The sequence below is a fragment of the Gossypium hirsutum genome, chromosome D02 (assembly GCF_007990345.1).
Source record: "Gossypium hirsutum isolate 1008001.06 chromosome D02, Gossypium_hirsutum_v2.1, whole genome shotgun sequence".
Lineage (NCBI taxonomy): Eukaryota > Viridiplantae > Streptophyta > Magnoliopsida > Malvales > Malvaceae > Gossypium > Gossypium hirsutum.
This window is the reverse complement of record NC_053438.1, coordinates 41,600,701-41,615,870: the sequence shown is the minus strand read 5'-3', so window position 1 is coordinate 41,615,870 and position 15,170 is coordinate 41,600,701. Positions and strand designations below refer to the sequence as shown.

Here is a 15,170-nt window from a genome sequence, read left to right as displayed (position 1 = left end):
GCCTCCTTTGAAAGCAATAAATCAATATTGATATAACCCACAACGTTTACGACAATAATGATATCACCCCCATTCACATTTACTCAGCCAGTATTACCTAAAACAAGAGGAATTTATGTACCCAAAAGAGAGGATGATAAAGGAATTTAAACCGTGAACACCATTATGATGTTATTCCATTTATGTAACTTTTGATCATGGTGCTTTACTGTCCACACAAGAGTTTCCAGAAACTATAATATATACCATCGGCCCAAAGTATAAAAAGAAGGTTGATGGTGGCTAGCAATCCTAGCGGTGCCTTGTTTGAGGCCATCCTAATCCAGCATTACCAATGTTCCCGGTTGGCTGTAATGGTTCTGTCAAGCCCTGTGTGGTGCTACCAAGAGCCTCCCCCTGCATCCAAATTAAGTTTCAAACAGTAGGAAAATGGTGGTTATATATGACTTTATGACAAAAGTGTCAAGTATAATCGAAGAAGCATTTTTCTCTAACGTCTTAATCTTACTTTTTTCCTTTTTAAAAATAATTCTTTCATCCAATCAACATGAGAAATTAGTGTCAGTCATGACTGATAAATATCATCTAGGATAAAAGGTTTCATACCCCTCAATATCATCATAGATGTAAGTATTTGTCTCATGTACCACATGTAATAAGATCAACACTCACCTCTTTCCAGCCCATGCCTTCCATAATTCGTCTGGCATAACTACCAGCCCCAAATGACATGTTCAAGGCTTCAGCTTTGGCATCTTTTATACAGGTAGGATCATTATCATGATCACTTCCTGCATTCTTTTGCCCTGGACCCAGACCAAAGCCACCACGCAAGGCTCTTCTCTCAGCAGCTCTATCACGATATGCATGGCTTCCCTGCAAGAGACAAAGGAAAAGGCAGAGTGTGAAAGGAATCAGCATAGCGCACACAAACTCTTATAAAAAATGGCAACCAATATAATTGAGTTCCAAGACACTAACAAAAATTACCTCCAGTCTACATATGAATTTTCTTATAGAAAAAAACTGATTTCTTTTTAATTTCTTCTTTTGGGTGAAACAAGAAAGAAATAACAGTTAAGTGGGAATAGGTATATAAATTGAGCCTCCAAATTTGATGTAAAGGTTTTGAGTGTGTGATGACCATTAGGCAGTCTCTTGGCAACATAAATGGTATTCGAATTAAATGAATTTTTAACAAGCCAAATCAGGAAAAATGGACTACATGTGAAGATCGTATATTTTCCCATGAAACTTTGGAATGTTTACTTGATATCATCTCATTGGGGTGTGAATGAGATGTGCACACAAGCTACACGAGTTTGACTTGAAAAACAAAAAAAAGATTCTGGTTTAGTAATTTTTGAGTCAAGCTCAAGTAGCTCAAGCTATTGAGTAAACCAAATTCGAATATCTTAATAATTGACTCAAGTAGTTTGCAAGCCTACTTGAGTCCTCTAGTTTTGTTTTTTGGTAATATTTAAAAATATCAATTTGAGCTCACACATAAAAATCGAGTTTGAAGTTGATCATAAGAATCAATCTCATTTTTTACACATAAACGAGTTTAAATGATCCTAACCAAAAGAGCTCGAACAATATTTTTTTAATCTTGAATCGACCTTGAGCTATAAAAGTGAGATTTGAGCTTGAGCCAAATTCCAACCCCAAATTTTGAGAGGAGCTTGAACTTCTTATAACTTGAGCTCAGCTCAGCTTAATTACACCCCAAATAAATACTGTCTTCTACTTCAGTAGATGACCAATTCTTTCATTGTTATTAAATTTCTTATACTTTCCTATCTACTTATAGTTTTTAATTATATTCTTCACATGCATAACTACAGAAAAAGAACTTGGAATTAAACTTCACGAAAGCAAATGCTACCTTCAATGATGTAGAGAGCTGATCTGACAACATAGACAAATCCTTTAAGCCTTTCTCTCTAGTTGCTTCTGATTTTTGCTTTTGTCTAGATTTGAACTGGACGAAGCTTTTCTTATTGACTAATAAATCAGGGAAGCCCCAATCTTTTGTTGGATCAGAAGAATCATATGTTGACAAGGAAGCTAAATACCTTGGACATGGAGTTCGCAATTTGTACACTTGTCCTGTAATAAATAATGGGGGAGGGGGTACAACCTTACAAATTAGGAGCACTAACATTAGATTTCATGAAGAGAGTTGTTTTAGAAGAAGACATATTTTCCTTACTTCCTCCCGATCAAAACCCAAGAATCACCCTTTGTTTGGTTCGCAAAAGTTGTTCTAGAGAAGTGGCAGATGCAAACCTGTTCTAACTCGTACCAGATCAAGATGAACTTCACATATAGGAGCAGTTTTTAATAGACCACCGCCAAGAGGCACGGAGGGGTGAACTTTAGCCGACCGCTTCACCAGCCGACCTATCAGTCTAGCCACTTGCTTTTTTCCATCCTCTTTTGGTTTTGTCACCATACTCCAATCCCACAAATCCACAACTGGAAATTCTAGCAAGGGCTCATCTTTGCAACGTGTGACTTGTCCGTATTGGGCTCGCCAGTTTTCTTCATCCCATGTATCACCTGAATGAAAATTTTCCAGTGTGTTGATTTAGACTCGTGGAATTTGTCCCACAGGAATCCCTTAAGTGGTAAAATTTGTAGGCAAAACTGAAGTAGATGTTTATTTCAAATAAATTGGATATCAGTCAAATGTAACAATAGCAACATTGTCGCAAGACCTTCATATGGGACAACTTCACTTGAACCGCCCAAACCAAAGCTTTCCTCTGGGATCCATTCACCCTCTTCCAACTCGTACATCTCATCATTTCCTGCTCCTCAACAGAACACCATTAGATAAACTTCAGAACATAACCAACTTTTTACAATCATCTTCAGAAGCTAGCAAGCGTTTAGAAATTTCAAACAAACAAATTTGTGACAAACCATCAGTAGGAAACTTGAAATTCTCTTTTTCGTCTGTTTCCAACGAAATACTTGCATCAGCAGCAGAATTGGCAGCTAAGTTATACCCAGAAAGATAAAGGTCGATGAGTGTGTCTTCTAACCTGAATCAAGATGATACCTCAGTAAGAAAACATGTAATCAACTAGTTCAACCAAAATATAGGATATAAAATGTCAGAAGTAGCAAACCACTCTGATGGTGGTGGTGGCTGCTCAGATGCTTGAGCACTGGTGTCCTCTATTGGACCTGGTAATCAGAAGTACCGTGAATTAGTTTAAAGCACTAGAGCGAAAAAGAATCCAATCAATAGAACATTATTTACAGAAGTAGAACTTTTTTTTGAGATGAAATTTTGTACTAATGAATCAGATTCACAGATTGCACCGCTCAAAGAAAAACTTGTTCCTTCAACTACCCTTCAATCATTCCACAGCATAATATTGAGTAAAGAGAAATTTTACCTGTACTAGTAGATTCGTCAGCAACATTTATAGTAGTATTCTGAGCATCAACTTCATTGCCCTGAGACGAAGAGCGATTATACTCGGGACCATTATAAGAAGCAGTGGCACAAGGCTCATCTAAAACAGAATTATCAGCCACAGATCCTTCCTGCAAAATCATTTTGGAATCAAAAACCTAAAATGAAAAGCATACCGAACATAGGATTAATCATCCAGATAAAAGAAGGTATGAGCTAACTACCATGTCCAAAAGCACATAATTTCCATTCTCAAATGTGTAATAGAGACCATCTCTACTGCTATAGTACCATCCGGCATCAGGGTCATGGTAAAATCCACTACTGCAACAAATCAAACGAAGGCGTACGGTGCCAAAATGAACAAACGATCATTGAGAGAGACAGAGAGAGGAAAAAAAACCCAATTGTATGACATATTGGGATAGAATCATCGAAGTTTAAAGGGAAAAAATCTACAATTAATTTCTCAAATATAAAAACTAATTTTATTAAAAATGAGAGGAAGAATTAATAGTAATAGTTTATAGATATAGAAAATAGAAAATAGAAAATTTGAAGTAAATAAATAAATCAACCTGGCATGAAAATAGAGGTGAGTTTGAGGATCCCATACAAAAGAGCAATCGCTGCTGCTCTGCAAGTCCAACTCAGTGGAAACAGCCATTGTTTTATCACTTTCTTTGTCCTTCCTTTTCATGTGAAGAAATTTAATTTACAGAGTACCAAAATTGAAGGAACAAAAAGGAAAAGCGAGGGATGTTATTGTAAAGCCCCAAATGGAGAAGAAAAGACCCACCCCAACTTTACAATCAAATAACTTAATTCTCCATGAATGTGCAAAAATGAAGCGGTAGAAAGAAAATAAGAATGTTCGAAATGATATTTAACATAGAAAAACTACTTTAATGAAGAAGGGAGGTAACAGAGGCAGAAGCACGAGAGAGGCAGAAAGGAAAATAAGCAACAACACAAAAAAGGTTAAAAAACATTAAAAAATTTGTTGTTTAATAATAATTAAAGACTAAAATATTATAATATAAATAACTATCTTGATGGAATTGTATTTTACATTTCTTTTGCTGACGATATCAGAGGGAGAGATCCACCAATAGAGTTATAGTAAATGCATTTGTTTTCCTCTCCTCTCTTCACTTAATTGCATAAAATATAAGGAAATAAAATAATTTTAATCTCACTTACCAAAAACATTAATTATGTGTAGTATTATAATAAATTGAATATTATACATTTTAATTTACGCATAACATTATCAAAAATATTTTCTTTCATATATCTAGACTTGTTCATAGGTCGGGCCACCAGATCCGGTCCAAAAGTCTACTTTAAAAGTGGTAGGATTTGAATAAAAATATAGGCAAAAAAGAAGCATATTTAAAAACAAATTGAGCCTCAAATAAGGTATTTTTTGCACCGGCCCGACCTGAATTCACAAAAGGACAAAAAAATCTACTATTTTTGTTATTTTAAAGCTATTTTCTTGTTGCTTTCTCCCAATTTTATTAACTTTTCACTATTATATTACTACTTGTTAAATTACATCTATCTTAATATTATTATTCTCAATCTTATTTTTTATATAAATTCAAGTCGGAAACACAAAACTTTAATGCTTACTATTGAAATTTTTCTACCTATTTAATATGTATACATCTTACCGGTAAATATAATTGCTTTATATATATGAATTCGGTATTTTTTGGTGTTTTAATTTATATTGCTTATAGTATATACATTTGTTAACTAGTAGGTGATGCTTATGTTGAAGGTGATGCTTTGAGTGTGAGTTACTTCCTTGCTGGTGTAGCAGTCACAATAGAAGGATGTAGTTTACATGCTATTAAGTTCCCAACCAAAAGTAAGGGTTTATTTCCAGAATCAGTGGAGCATGCCTTTCAAAACTGCTGTTCCATTGTTATACTTTAAGGCTGCTGATCTCAAATCCCTTTTCATTGATTATTCCACTAGAGCTATCAAAATCAACAACCCAATCCTTGCACATCCCTACCTCACTAGTTTCCAACTAGGCAAAGCCAAGAATCTAGAGGGTGTCCGAATAAAAATTAAGAACAGAGAATACTAAAACAAACCTACTGTGTTTGGACGAACAAGAAGCCCTTTGTCTTCAGCCCTGCACAACTAGCACGAGGCACTTCATGAAACATGGTCATGCAGCTTTAATATTATATATGGTGAAAACCTTGACTAGTGTATACCAGTTTTCAGTATGACATATTTCTCTATTATTAACCAATTCGCTTGGTCTCTGCTATAGAATCATGTAAAGACCAGGCCAACAAAATCCTATGGAGTAGAAGAGAAAGAAGAAACCCTACAATCTATGAATACTAAAGCTTTCTAAACTTGATATTGATGGCCCGGTTCTAGAAAGAACAGCCCTCCAAAAATAGGCGTATGCCGCAAAGAGCGGCGAGCACACGGTATTCTTTAGTAAAAGGCGAAAGAATAGCTCGCTCTGTGCCCACCGGACGGCTCCGTGCTTTCATTCAAGCCATTTGGACATTATTTATAAAAGTCGATTGGGTTGCGCTTGCTTGTGTTCTATTATGGAATTTTTCTCCATTGGTTTTTCTGACTCTCAAGGCAAGCCGTTCTCCATCAGTTCTCTAAATTTCCGCATCATAATCTCGTAAATTAGCTGTTTTAAATCTATCACTGTTCCATGTGTTTTACGCCTTTACTGACTGATTGATTCCCCAAGTTAATGGTTCTGTAAGATATTCCTGCTTTACTGTAAGCTGAAAATGCATGTCGTGAACTAAGTTATGCAAACTCAATACCCACCAGAAAATCATTCTTGTATCCTACTCCACAGGTTACTCATTCACATTAATCATAGAGAATAGGAATGAACTTTTTTTTTTTTTAACATTTTAACTTGGAATGTTTATTTCTATGACACTTTTAGTTTATTAGTGCGATATATTTCGTTTTACGCTTTAAAAAATATTAATCTTTCTAATAATATATAAAAAAAATATGCATTATACATTTTATACTTAAAAAATATATATTTAATAAGTTTAGAACTCTCAACTTTTATTAACTTAAAAGCGTAATAAGTTGTCATACAAATTTAGAATGCAAAATAATTAAAAGCAAACAAGTAAATTAGAACATAGAAAGACCCCATTCGACTGATACAAATTACTAGGTGAGAACGTTATACATGTGCCTTCTTTCCATAGAAGATATCATTAAGCACAGTCTTGGACGGCGACGATGCCTTGAGCAATTTCACAGCCTGACACACAAGCAAAACAAAAATGTGATATCTCAAACTATAATATAGTTAAAAACAAAAAAAGATGTACGTAATTACCTCATCCATACGGATTTTGATCGTTTTCTCTTGGAGTGCCCCACTATCTTTGACAGAAAACCTGTTAAGCAAACCTAGACTAGAAATAGTTGACAATGGCTTCACTATAAGATCATCTATATGTAACCACCCTTATCACATATCCTCCCTCCTCACCTTCATTTGATGAAGATAGGGATTTAAAACATGTTTTATGATCTATCTTAACAAGTTTTACTTGGTTACTCATCGTACAACCTCACTGAGAACAAACAGCCTTCGGATCTTCTATAATATACAACTGACAGTCATTATTGCTACACCTGTAAAAACCTTGGTTTCTTGAATTGTTTGATGACTCAATTGTTAGAACCGTAAATAATATCTAATATAAAATTAGAATTGTAAACTAAGATCTATCATGTCAAATCATCAAGAATAAATCATGAACAAAACTAAATATGGAAGCATACCTGAATCCATGGGTTAATAGAAATTTTTCGGATCTTAGGGATTTGATCTTCCAAATTAGCACAAAAGAAATCTTGAGAAGTTGGCTCTCTCTTAGATCTTTTCTAAAGACGGGATATTAGAAAAGTTACCTTGTATGTAATTTGGGGACCATAACCCTAATATATATAACTTTGGCACATTAGCCCTAATTTCTAATCAGCCCATCATTAATTAGAAATTAGTTACTAGAGTATCTACACATATTTGACTCATACTTTATTTAATAATTAAAACCCAATAAACAATAACCAAATTAGATCACTTTTAATTTGGGCTAACATATTATGATAGTAAATAATAACATGTAATTACCCTTATTATATATGCGATGTCCATATTTTATAACAATCTCCTACTTAGACCACATATATATACTAATTACTCTATAATTACATGTCATTATATAACCTTTTGAGCTCAAAATTTTACTATTATATCCAAAAGGTATTCCGAACAATCTCGTCCATTAATTATGTTAACATAGAACCAATGCGACTTTCGTTACATATATCGTAACTAAATCCATCTTTGATCACATATATCAACACAATCAAATGACATAGATCAAGTATGGACGTGTAGCATGGAAATTACATGCAATATGATCTAAACATGTCTATTTCTAACTGGTCTATTTCTAACTGGTCCTCCTTAAACCTTAGTGCGATCAAACATTACCAAAACCAGAGTGTGAATAAACCAAATAAACTTTCTTTCTACAGAAAATAAACTTAACATCCGTAAATTGAAATAACTGAAAATGTGTCTATAATATAAAATCATTTAAAAGTACAAACTTCCACTAAAACCAAATATCCTTAAATGATATTACACCCATATGAGTAATGTGCTCATGAAAAACCTTGGGTGTAGTCCCTTAATAAGCGGACTTGCAATTATAGAGTTTGTCCCAATATGCTTTATAGACAACTAACATTCTGAACTTTTACTTTAACAACCAAGAACTTTAAGTCTATGTACTTTGAATTTGATGTGCTCCTATTGTTGTTGGAATAAATGACTACCAATTATTGTCACAATTTGCACCCTAGTGACAAAATTTTGTATAAATATTCCATCAAAATCGGAGTATGTATACTTGATGATCTCCAACTTATCAGACCTTCGATATGTGAGCATGTAATCTTTTGTTCTCTGAAGATACCTCATAACCCTCTTGCCTACTAACCAATGGTTCATACCTGGGTTGTTTAAATATCTGCCTAACATCCCAACAATGTACGCAATCTCAGGACGTATAAATACTTAAGCATACATTAGACTTCCACTTTTGAGACGTAGGGAATCTTGTGCATTTCCTTAATCTCAAAACAATTCTTGGGGTATTGGTCAAGATTTAACTTATTATTGACAAATAGTATGTCATTAACATATAAAACCAAATATAGAACCTTACTCCCACTGAACTTGTGGTATATATAATTATCGATCAAATTCATCTCTAAATTGAATGAGATAACCATTTGGTAAAATTTGTAATATTATTGACGAGAAGTCCACTTAAGCCCATAGATGAAGTTCTTTAATTTGCAAACCATTAACTTTGCATCATTAGGCACAAGATTTTTTAGTTGCACCATATAAATGTATGGTCAATGTAACCATTGAGAAAACATTAACTTAATATTCATCTGATGCAGCTTAAGGTCAAAACACTACACCAAAACAGGCTTTTAGCGGCACTTTTTTAGGTTTTTAACGGTGTCTTTAAGCGCCACAAAAAGTGCCGCTATAGACAACGCCGCTAAATATCATGACCTTTAACGGCACTTCTACCACAAACGCCACTAAAAATCATGACTTTAACGACACTTTTACCACAAACGCTACTAAAAACATGAATTTTAAAAAAATATTTTAATTAAATAATATTTATTTCTATGATAAATATTATATTATGTTCTTTTAGTGGCGCTTTTTCACAAACGCAGCTAAAAACATGACTTTTAAAAAAATATTTTAATTAAATAATATTTATTTCTATGATAAATATTATATTATGTTTTATTTTTGAAATTTAAACTTTAAACTATATACTTTTAAGGATAAAAAATTAATTAAATTAAAATTTCTATTAAAATTTTAACTTTAAAGCTAAATATAAAAATTAATGAATTTAAATTTAGAATTAAAAAATAATGTTTAAATAAATGAGCAATCTACCTCACAGCTCATCTGATCTATATTAACTCGGCCAAATATAAAAGAAGCTACAAAACACGTAATAATTAACAATCATGGTTAAAGAAGCTAGTACACAAAGTAGCTACAAAACCCTATTTCAATAACACCAAATTCAAGTTCCGACTAAGATAAACGACCATGGAATGAAAAATTAAATAACACTCCACTTGAAGAAGTGCTAAGCCTTGGCTTTTCCAGCTTGAAGAGATTGAATCCTCTACAACACCTTCAATATCTAAAGGATGCAAAACCAAATGATCAGATAAAAATTATATATAGCCATTAAGGCTCAAAAAATATATCTATAACAAACAATTACGTGCAGCTTTAGTAGCAGGTTGAACCATACTAACAAACAATCTCAATCATAGCTCTTCCATGTGTCACAAATAGGCATTCTTTCTAATGATTGTCTAAACTATTCAATTTTTTAACAAGGAACAATAGTATTACTTTGCAAAAAGCAGAATTGAGATTGATTACAAAAATCAATAAAAATAGAAAACAATCATAAATGAGTCAGTAGAAAACAATCATAAATCTGGCTGATAACCAAATTATAGCAATTGTATGAAGACTAAATTAAGCATAAGCAGTGCCAAGCTAACAAAAATAGATCGAACACTTCAAAACAAAGGAGGATATGTTATTCCTGAAATTTCTACAAAAAGAGATTATGCCTGGAGTACTATATGCTTCTATGCCACCTTAACTAGAAACTATTTCACAGGATTGATTGCCAAATACTCAAGCATGCACTTAGACATCAAGTTTTGAATCAAAAAAATTGGAGCCAAGGGAATAGGAACAATAAATCTTCTCATTATTAGCACATGGTGATTTAGTTATGTTGCTGCTTACTATAAAAGTTTTACATTTAAAAAGAAAAAAACAGTTTCTTAATTAAAAAAAATCTTATTAAAGACAAAATAAAGATAAAAAGCTTACCAGAATTAGTTGTTAAATTAGCTGTCTTATCACGATAGCGTCTGTTAGTGTGGCTTCGGTTGCCATTTGTAACAGTACTCCTAGTTTCTTCAACTCCAGAAGATTCAAACTCCTCATCCACATCAACAGATGCAGCAATGCAGGTGATTTTTTCTTTTCGAACATTGAATCCATCATCAACTTTAGAATTTCCTTGCTTCTCCCTAGCACCAACGTCCAAACCTAATAACTTAAAAAAATTCAATCAACAAACAGAAGGCGAATTGGAGGCAGAAATACCTAAAAGAAACATTCAACTGCAAGCTGTAATGGTATCCATAGGAAGAAGAAAATAGTAAGGTGTTAAGATAATTTAAAATGTAAAAGTATGTATATCACAACAGAAATAGCTTCCCAGTAATTCAAACCCCAAGAAAACTTAATTCCTTCAGAACAAAATAGTTGAGAAAATAATTAATATCCTAACCACTCCCAAAACTACCAAACTGTAATAGACAAATAGAAAATTAGTGAAGGCCCTAACATCATAGATTACAGCAAAGAGACCAGACAATCAATAATGGTTAAGAATATTTATAAAATACAATTTACAGGGTATTTTCAGTTTCGTTAATTCCTCTCAAACAAAAACAAGACATGAAGCAGGAAAAACCAAATAATTGATTTTTCTTGAAAGTTAACATCACAAAAAAAATCAATTCTTGAAAGTTAACATTGCAAACAGTTTACACTGCTCACGACCAATATCGTGACACCACCTAAATGAAAGTTGCTCAATAATATTATTTGCATGCAGTACTGACAGCAATTAACTTAAAATGAACATTCAAAACTATATCAAGCCCCATGTAGGTGCCACCGCTTACATGTTTATGAGTACTATATCTGAAACCGCCAGTGCAAAAAGTGCACTTTGTTTCTCAAATGCTGTGTCATCCTGGAATAATGCAAAGAAAATAATTAATAAGATAACTTGGAAAGAAACTCTAATCCTCTGCATTTTTCACAAAACAAGGAAGATAGATAGGAACAGACAAAAACAAACAGATTATCAACTTCATATTCAACTTTTATAATCTCAAACCACTATTGATTTGTTCAGCTTGGTACATCACTCTAAGCTTTACGTGTTATTGGAGCACCAAGACCTCTGTCTAAAATCACCAATTCTTCTTTTAACTAAAAACTCCAGTGCAAATCACCAAATTTTGTACTTTCATCATGATCGATTTGATTGCTCCAATTTCAAGTATATTCTACTAATCAATGTTGCTGAAAATAATGCTAGGGAACAAATATCACCTATGGTATAACCTTTGTTTAAACAAGTAAAAAGAGAATGGAACATTCAGAATTAAAACCTTGACATTAGAAAAAGAAAGAATTGATGACTGACCTTTAATTTCATTTTACTATCAGGTAAAACAAAAATTCATTCAATATTAGAACTACTGCCTACAACTAACAATTCATTAGCAACACCAAGCCAGTCAAAACTTGTTAGAATTTTTAAGATGTAGTTGATAAATTGCCAACAAAGCAGGCACTAAGCACTCGATTAATAAATCAAAATGCAATGCCAAAAATACTCTTTTTTATTGTCCTTTAGGGTCGGGGCAAGGAAGGAGAATTTTCCTGAATGTAGTTTCAATTTTTTTGACAAAACATGTTAATGAGAGAATGCAACACTCTCTTCCATCAGTGCCCTCCAAATCCATTACTATAGTGCAAGGCTCTATACCAGCACATTTTGCCATCCAAATACCTTTAGTGGTTTGAGACCTGATAAGAAGCTCATTTCATTAATTGTTTGAACCGATTGAAACAAATGCAATTTGCTATTACATAAACAAAAGTTACCTTCCCTTAAATGCATCCATCTCCCTGAAATTGGTGTAAAACAAATTGTTTAACAGTGTGCTTTTACCTGTCAAGATCAAGGAAAGTGAAGAGAAACCTTTAATGGCATAAGCAGAGCTTATTTAACAACCATAGAATGATAAAACAGCTAAAAATTGAAATCAATTATGGAATGCGTTACATTCAAAATATAAACAAAATATGGATATAACACTAGCTACAAAAGTAATTTAACAATATCATGTGGTAACAAGTTCACATGAAAGTGAGATATGAAAGATATGCCAAAATGAAATCATTTACGGCAATAGTTACATTCAAAATAACAATAACAAAATATGGATATAACACTAACTACAAAAGTAATTTAACAGTATCATGTAGTAACAAGTTCACATGAAAGTGCAATATGAAAGACATGCCATTTTCTGAAAACTGACATGACTAGGCTTCAAGCTTATCATACTATCATTTGTATCCCACATATTTCTAGTACAATATCATTCAACATAATGCAAAGTAAATAAACAAAGCAGCTTACTATGAACTGGGAATAGACACCTAAGTAACAGGGAAAGGAAAGTATAAAGAAGAAAGTCACAAAGATAACAAGGCATACCGCTGCTTTGCGGTCCCATGATGGAAACCACGGCATATGACAGACCGCATTCATGAAGTTTCACTTCCTTGATAAAACTGTCGATTCCAATATCATTGAATGAACCATCTCCATCAATAAGTTGAACTGAACAACATTCATCGCTTGTCGCTGAGAAACCAAATGTTCATAGCATGTCAAGGTAAAGCAAGAAAGCATCCATAATGCACAGAACTAAACCGCCCTATTCATTTTTCCTTATTAATTGAAAATTAAATTCTCTATATCAATTAATCAAGGAAAGGACATTTTAAGTATACCTCAACTGAAACAAAGTCTATTTATCTTTTGATAGAGAATTTTGACGTACTAAATAGCTTTAACAGCTGGTAATTCAAATTCCAGTTCTTTGCTTTTTTATTTTCCTTAGCTTCCTCAACAACCAAACATGCCATAAACATGAAATTCATCCCCGGTCCCGATCCAAACATCACAACGAATTGCAGATTTACACTACTAAAAGAAACTTTAGAAATCTAAAATACAGTATTCAAACCCAAATTTCCACCCAAAAAAAAAACCCGCATCGCACCCTAAATAATAATAAGAAGAAGAAGAAAAATACTTAAGTAAATTGTATATGCAAATCCTCTTAGATATTGGAAAAAAACATTCTATCTTTACCATTTTTTTGGTCAGTGGGAAAATGTGAAACAAAAAGAAAATCAACCAAGCAAAACCCAAAACTTTCAGCTACTTTTTTCCTACACTTCCCATTTAACTTACCGTTTTAGCTAAGATGGAAAATAGGTGCATGATGACAGACAAATGGATACGATGCAAATGAAAAGGGTAAAAAAAAAAGAAGAGAAGATGAACAATTTTTAATGGAGAAACCAAAGAAAGTTCTCGAAAAATAAAAACCCAAATAAAAAATCGCGAAATCAGGAAGAAGAAAGAACAAAATTAGCGGGTATGGGCTGCAGAGGGTTGCCGATTTAGGGAAATTGGGGGGGGGGAAATTGGGGGCATCGATTTTGGAAAACAGAAGAAAAAAAAAAAAAGAAAGATTTTCATTTAAAAAAAATAATTACAAAACGGCGCCGTTTTGCAAATAAATATTTGTGGCATTTGAAACAAAAACGCTTTTAAATCAAAAACGCCACCATTGTTCAACTTTTTTGCCACCTTTTGCGGCGTTTTTGAAAAAACGCCGCTAAAGTTCAACATTTTTACAATTTTTTATATTAAATTATTTTATCTTTCATATAAATTTTTAATAAATAATTTTTTTTAAAATTTTAAGTAATATTTAAAAGAATTAGATAAATTTGGTCCTATCCAAAATAGATAGTTATATATCCATATCAATCTGTTACTTTTTTTTATTTATTTATCAATTTTTTTAAATCTAATATTTAAATATATCAAATGGTTTAGATTAAATATTTTTAAATATAAAAGCATTAACTGATTGTATAAAATTTTATCATTTAACAAATCTCAAGTAAACTTAAATCCTAAATCATTTAATATATATAAAGTTTATCGATTATCTCTTAAATAATTTAAATTATAATCATAATTTTAATATATTAAAATTAATATTATCTCTTTCACAATTATATAAGAAATTATTTAATATATATAAATTAAAAAACACTAATTAATCTAAACCTCAAACCCCTATCCCCTAAAGCATAAATCATAAAACATAACCCCTAAACCTTAAATCCCAACCCTTAAACAATAAATCATAAACCGTAATCCCTAAACCCATAATCCATAAACCTTAAAATAGTAACTCTTAAACCTTAAACCCTACATCATATACCATAAACCATAAATTATAATCATAATTAATTCAATATTTTAAAATTAATACTATCTCTTTTACAATTATATAAGAACATATTTAAAATATAAATAAAAAAACTAATTAATCTAAACCCAAAACTCTAACCCGACCTCTAAACCCCAAAACCCTAAATCCCTAACTCTTAACCCCATAATGTCTAACCCTTAAACCCTCAACCCTTAAACCTTAAATCCCAACACTTAAACCATAATCCCTAATGCATAATCCCTAAATTCATACTCCCTAAATCGGCCTTAAATCTTAAATTAATCATATATCCTAAATCAAAAACCCTAAACTATAGTGATAATTAATTCAATATTTTAAAATTAATACTATCTCTTTTACGATTATATAATAAATTTTTTAATATATAAATTAAAAACAATCAGTAATCATGTACCAAAAAAAC

General features: G+C 32.3%; 1 protein-coding gene, 1 long non-coding RNA gene and 1 other non-coding gene across 6 annotated transcripts; all 3 read right to left on the bottom strand.

Moving 5' to 3' along the window:
- Positions 1-145: 145 nt before the first annotated feature.
- LOC107908424 (uncharacterized) lies at positions 146-4,437 on the bottom strand. Of its 3 annotated transcripts, none has more exons than XM_016835585.2 (10): positions 4,012-4,437; positions 3,658-3,757; positions 3,414-3,564; positions 3,141-3,198; positions 2,932-3,053; positions 2,724-2,816; positions 2,293-2,565; positions 1,889-2,112; positions 673-876; positions 146-396 (listed from the first exon to the last, which is right to left on the bottom strand). In XM_016835585.2, exons 1-10 carry the CDS (start codon positions 4,131-4,133, stop codon positions 292-294), a joined length of 1,452 nt encoding a protein of 483 aa, XP_016691074.2. In that variant the 5' UTR covers positions 4,134-4,437; the 3' UTR covers positions 146-291. The 3 variants fall into 3 exon arrangements, with proteins under 3 accessions (XP_016691074.2, XP_016691075.2, XP_016691076.2); XM_016835586.2 differs by having other exon boundaries at positions 3,658-3,754; positions 4,012-4,427; XM_016835587.2 differs by having other exon boundaries at positions 4,050-4,424.
- A 1,396-nt stretch (positions 4,438-5,833) lies between these two features.
- LOC121215092 (U5 spliceosomal RNA) lies at positions 5,834-5,949 on the bottom strand. The gene has a single exon (XR_005910824.1). It is a non-coding gene; the product is annotated as a U5 spliceosomal RNA (small nuclear RNA).
- A 3,462-nt stretch (positions 5,950-9,411) lies between these two features.
- On the bottom strand, positions 9,412-13,946 carry LOC107908425 (uncharacterized). 2 transcript variants are annotated; one of them, XR_005910289.1, is made up of 6 exons: positions 13,687-13,946; positions 12,922-13,071; positions 12,303-12,369; positions 11,309-11,379; positions 10,443-10,664; positions 9,412-9,729 (listed from the first exon to the last, which is right to left on the bottom strand). It is a non-coding gene; the product is annotated as an uncharacterized lncRNA (long non-coding RNA). The 2 variants fall into 2 exon arrangements; XR_005910288.1 differs by lacking the exon at positions 13,687-13,946 and adding an exon at positions 13,221-13,665.
- Positions 13,947-15,170: the final 1,224 nt, after the last annotated feature.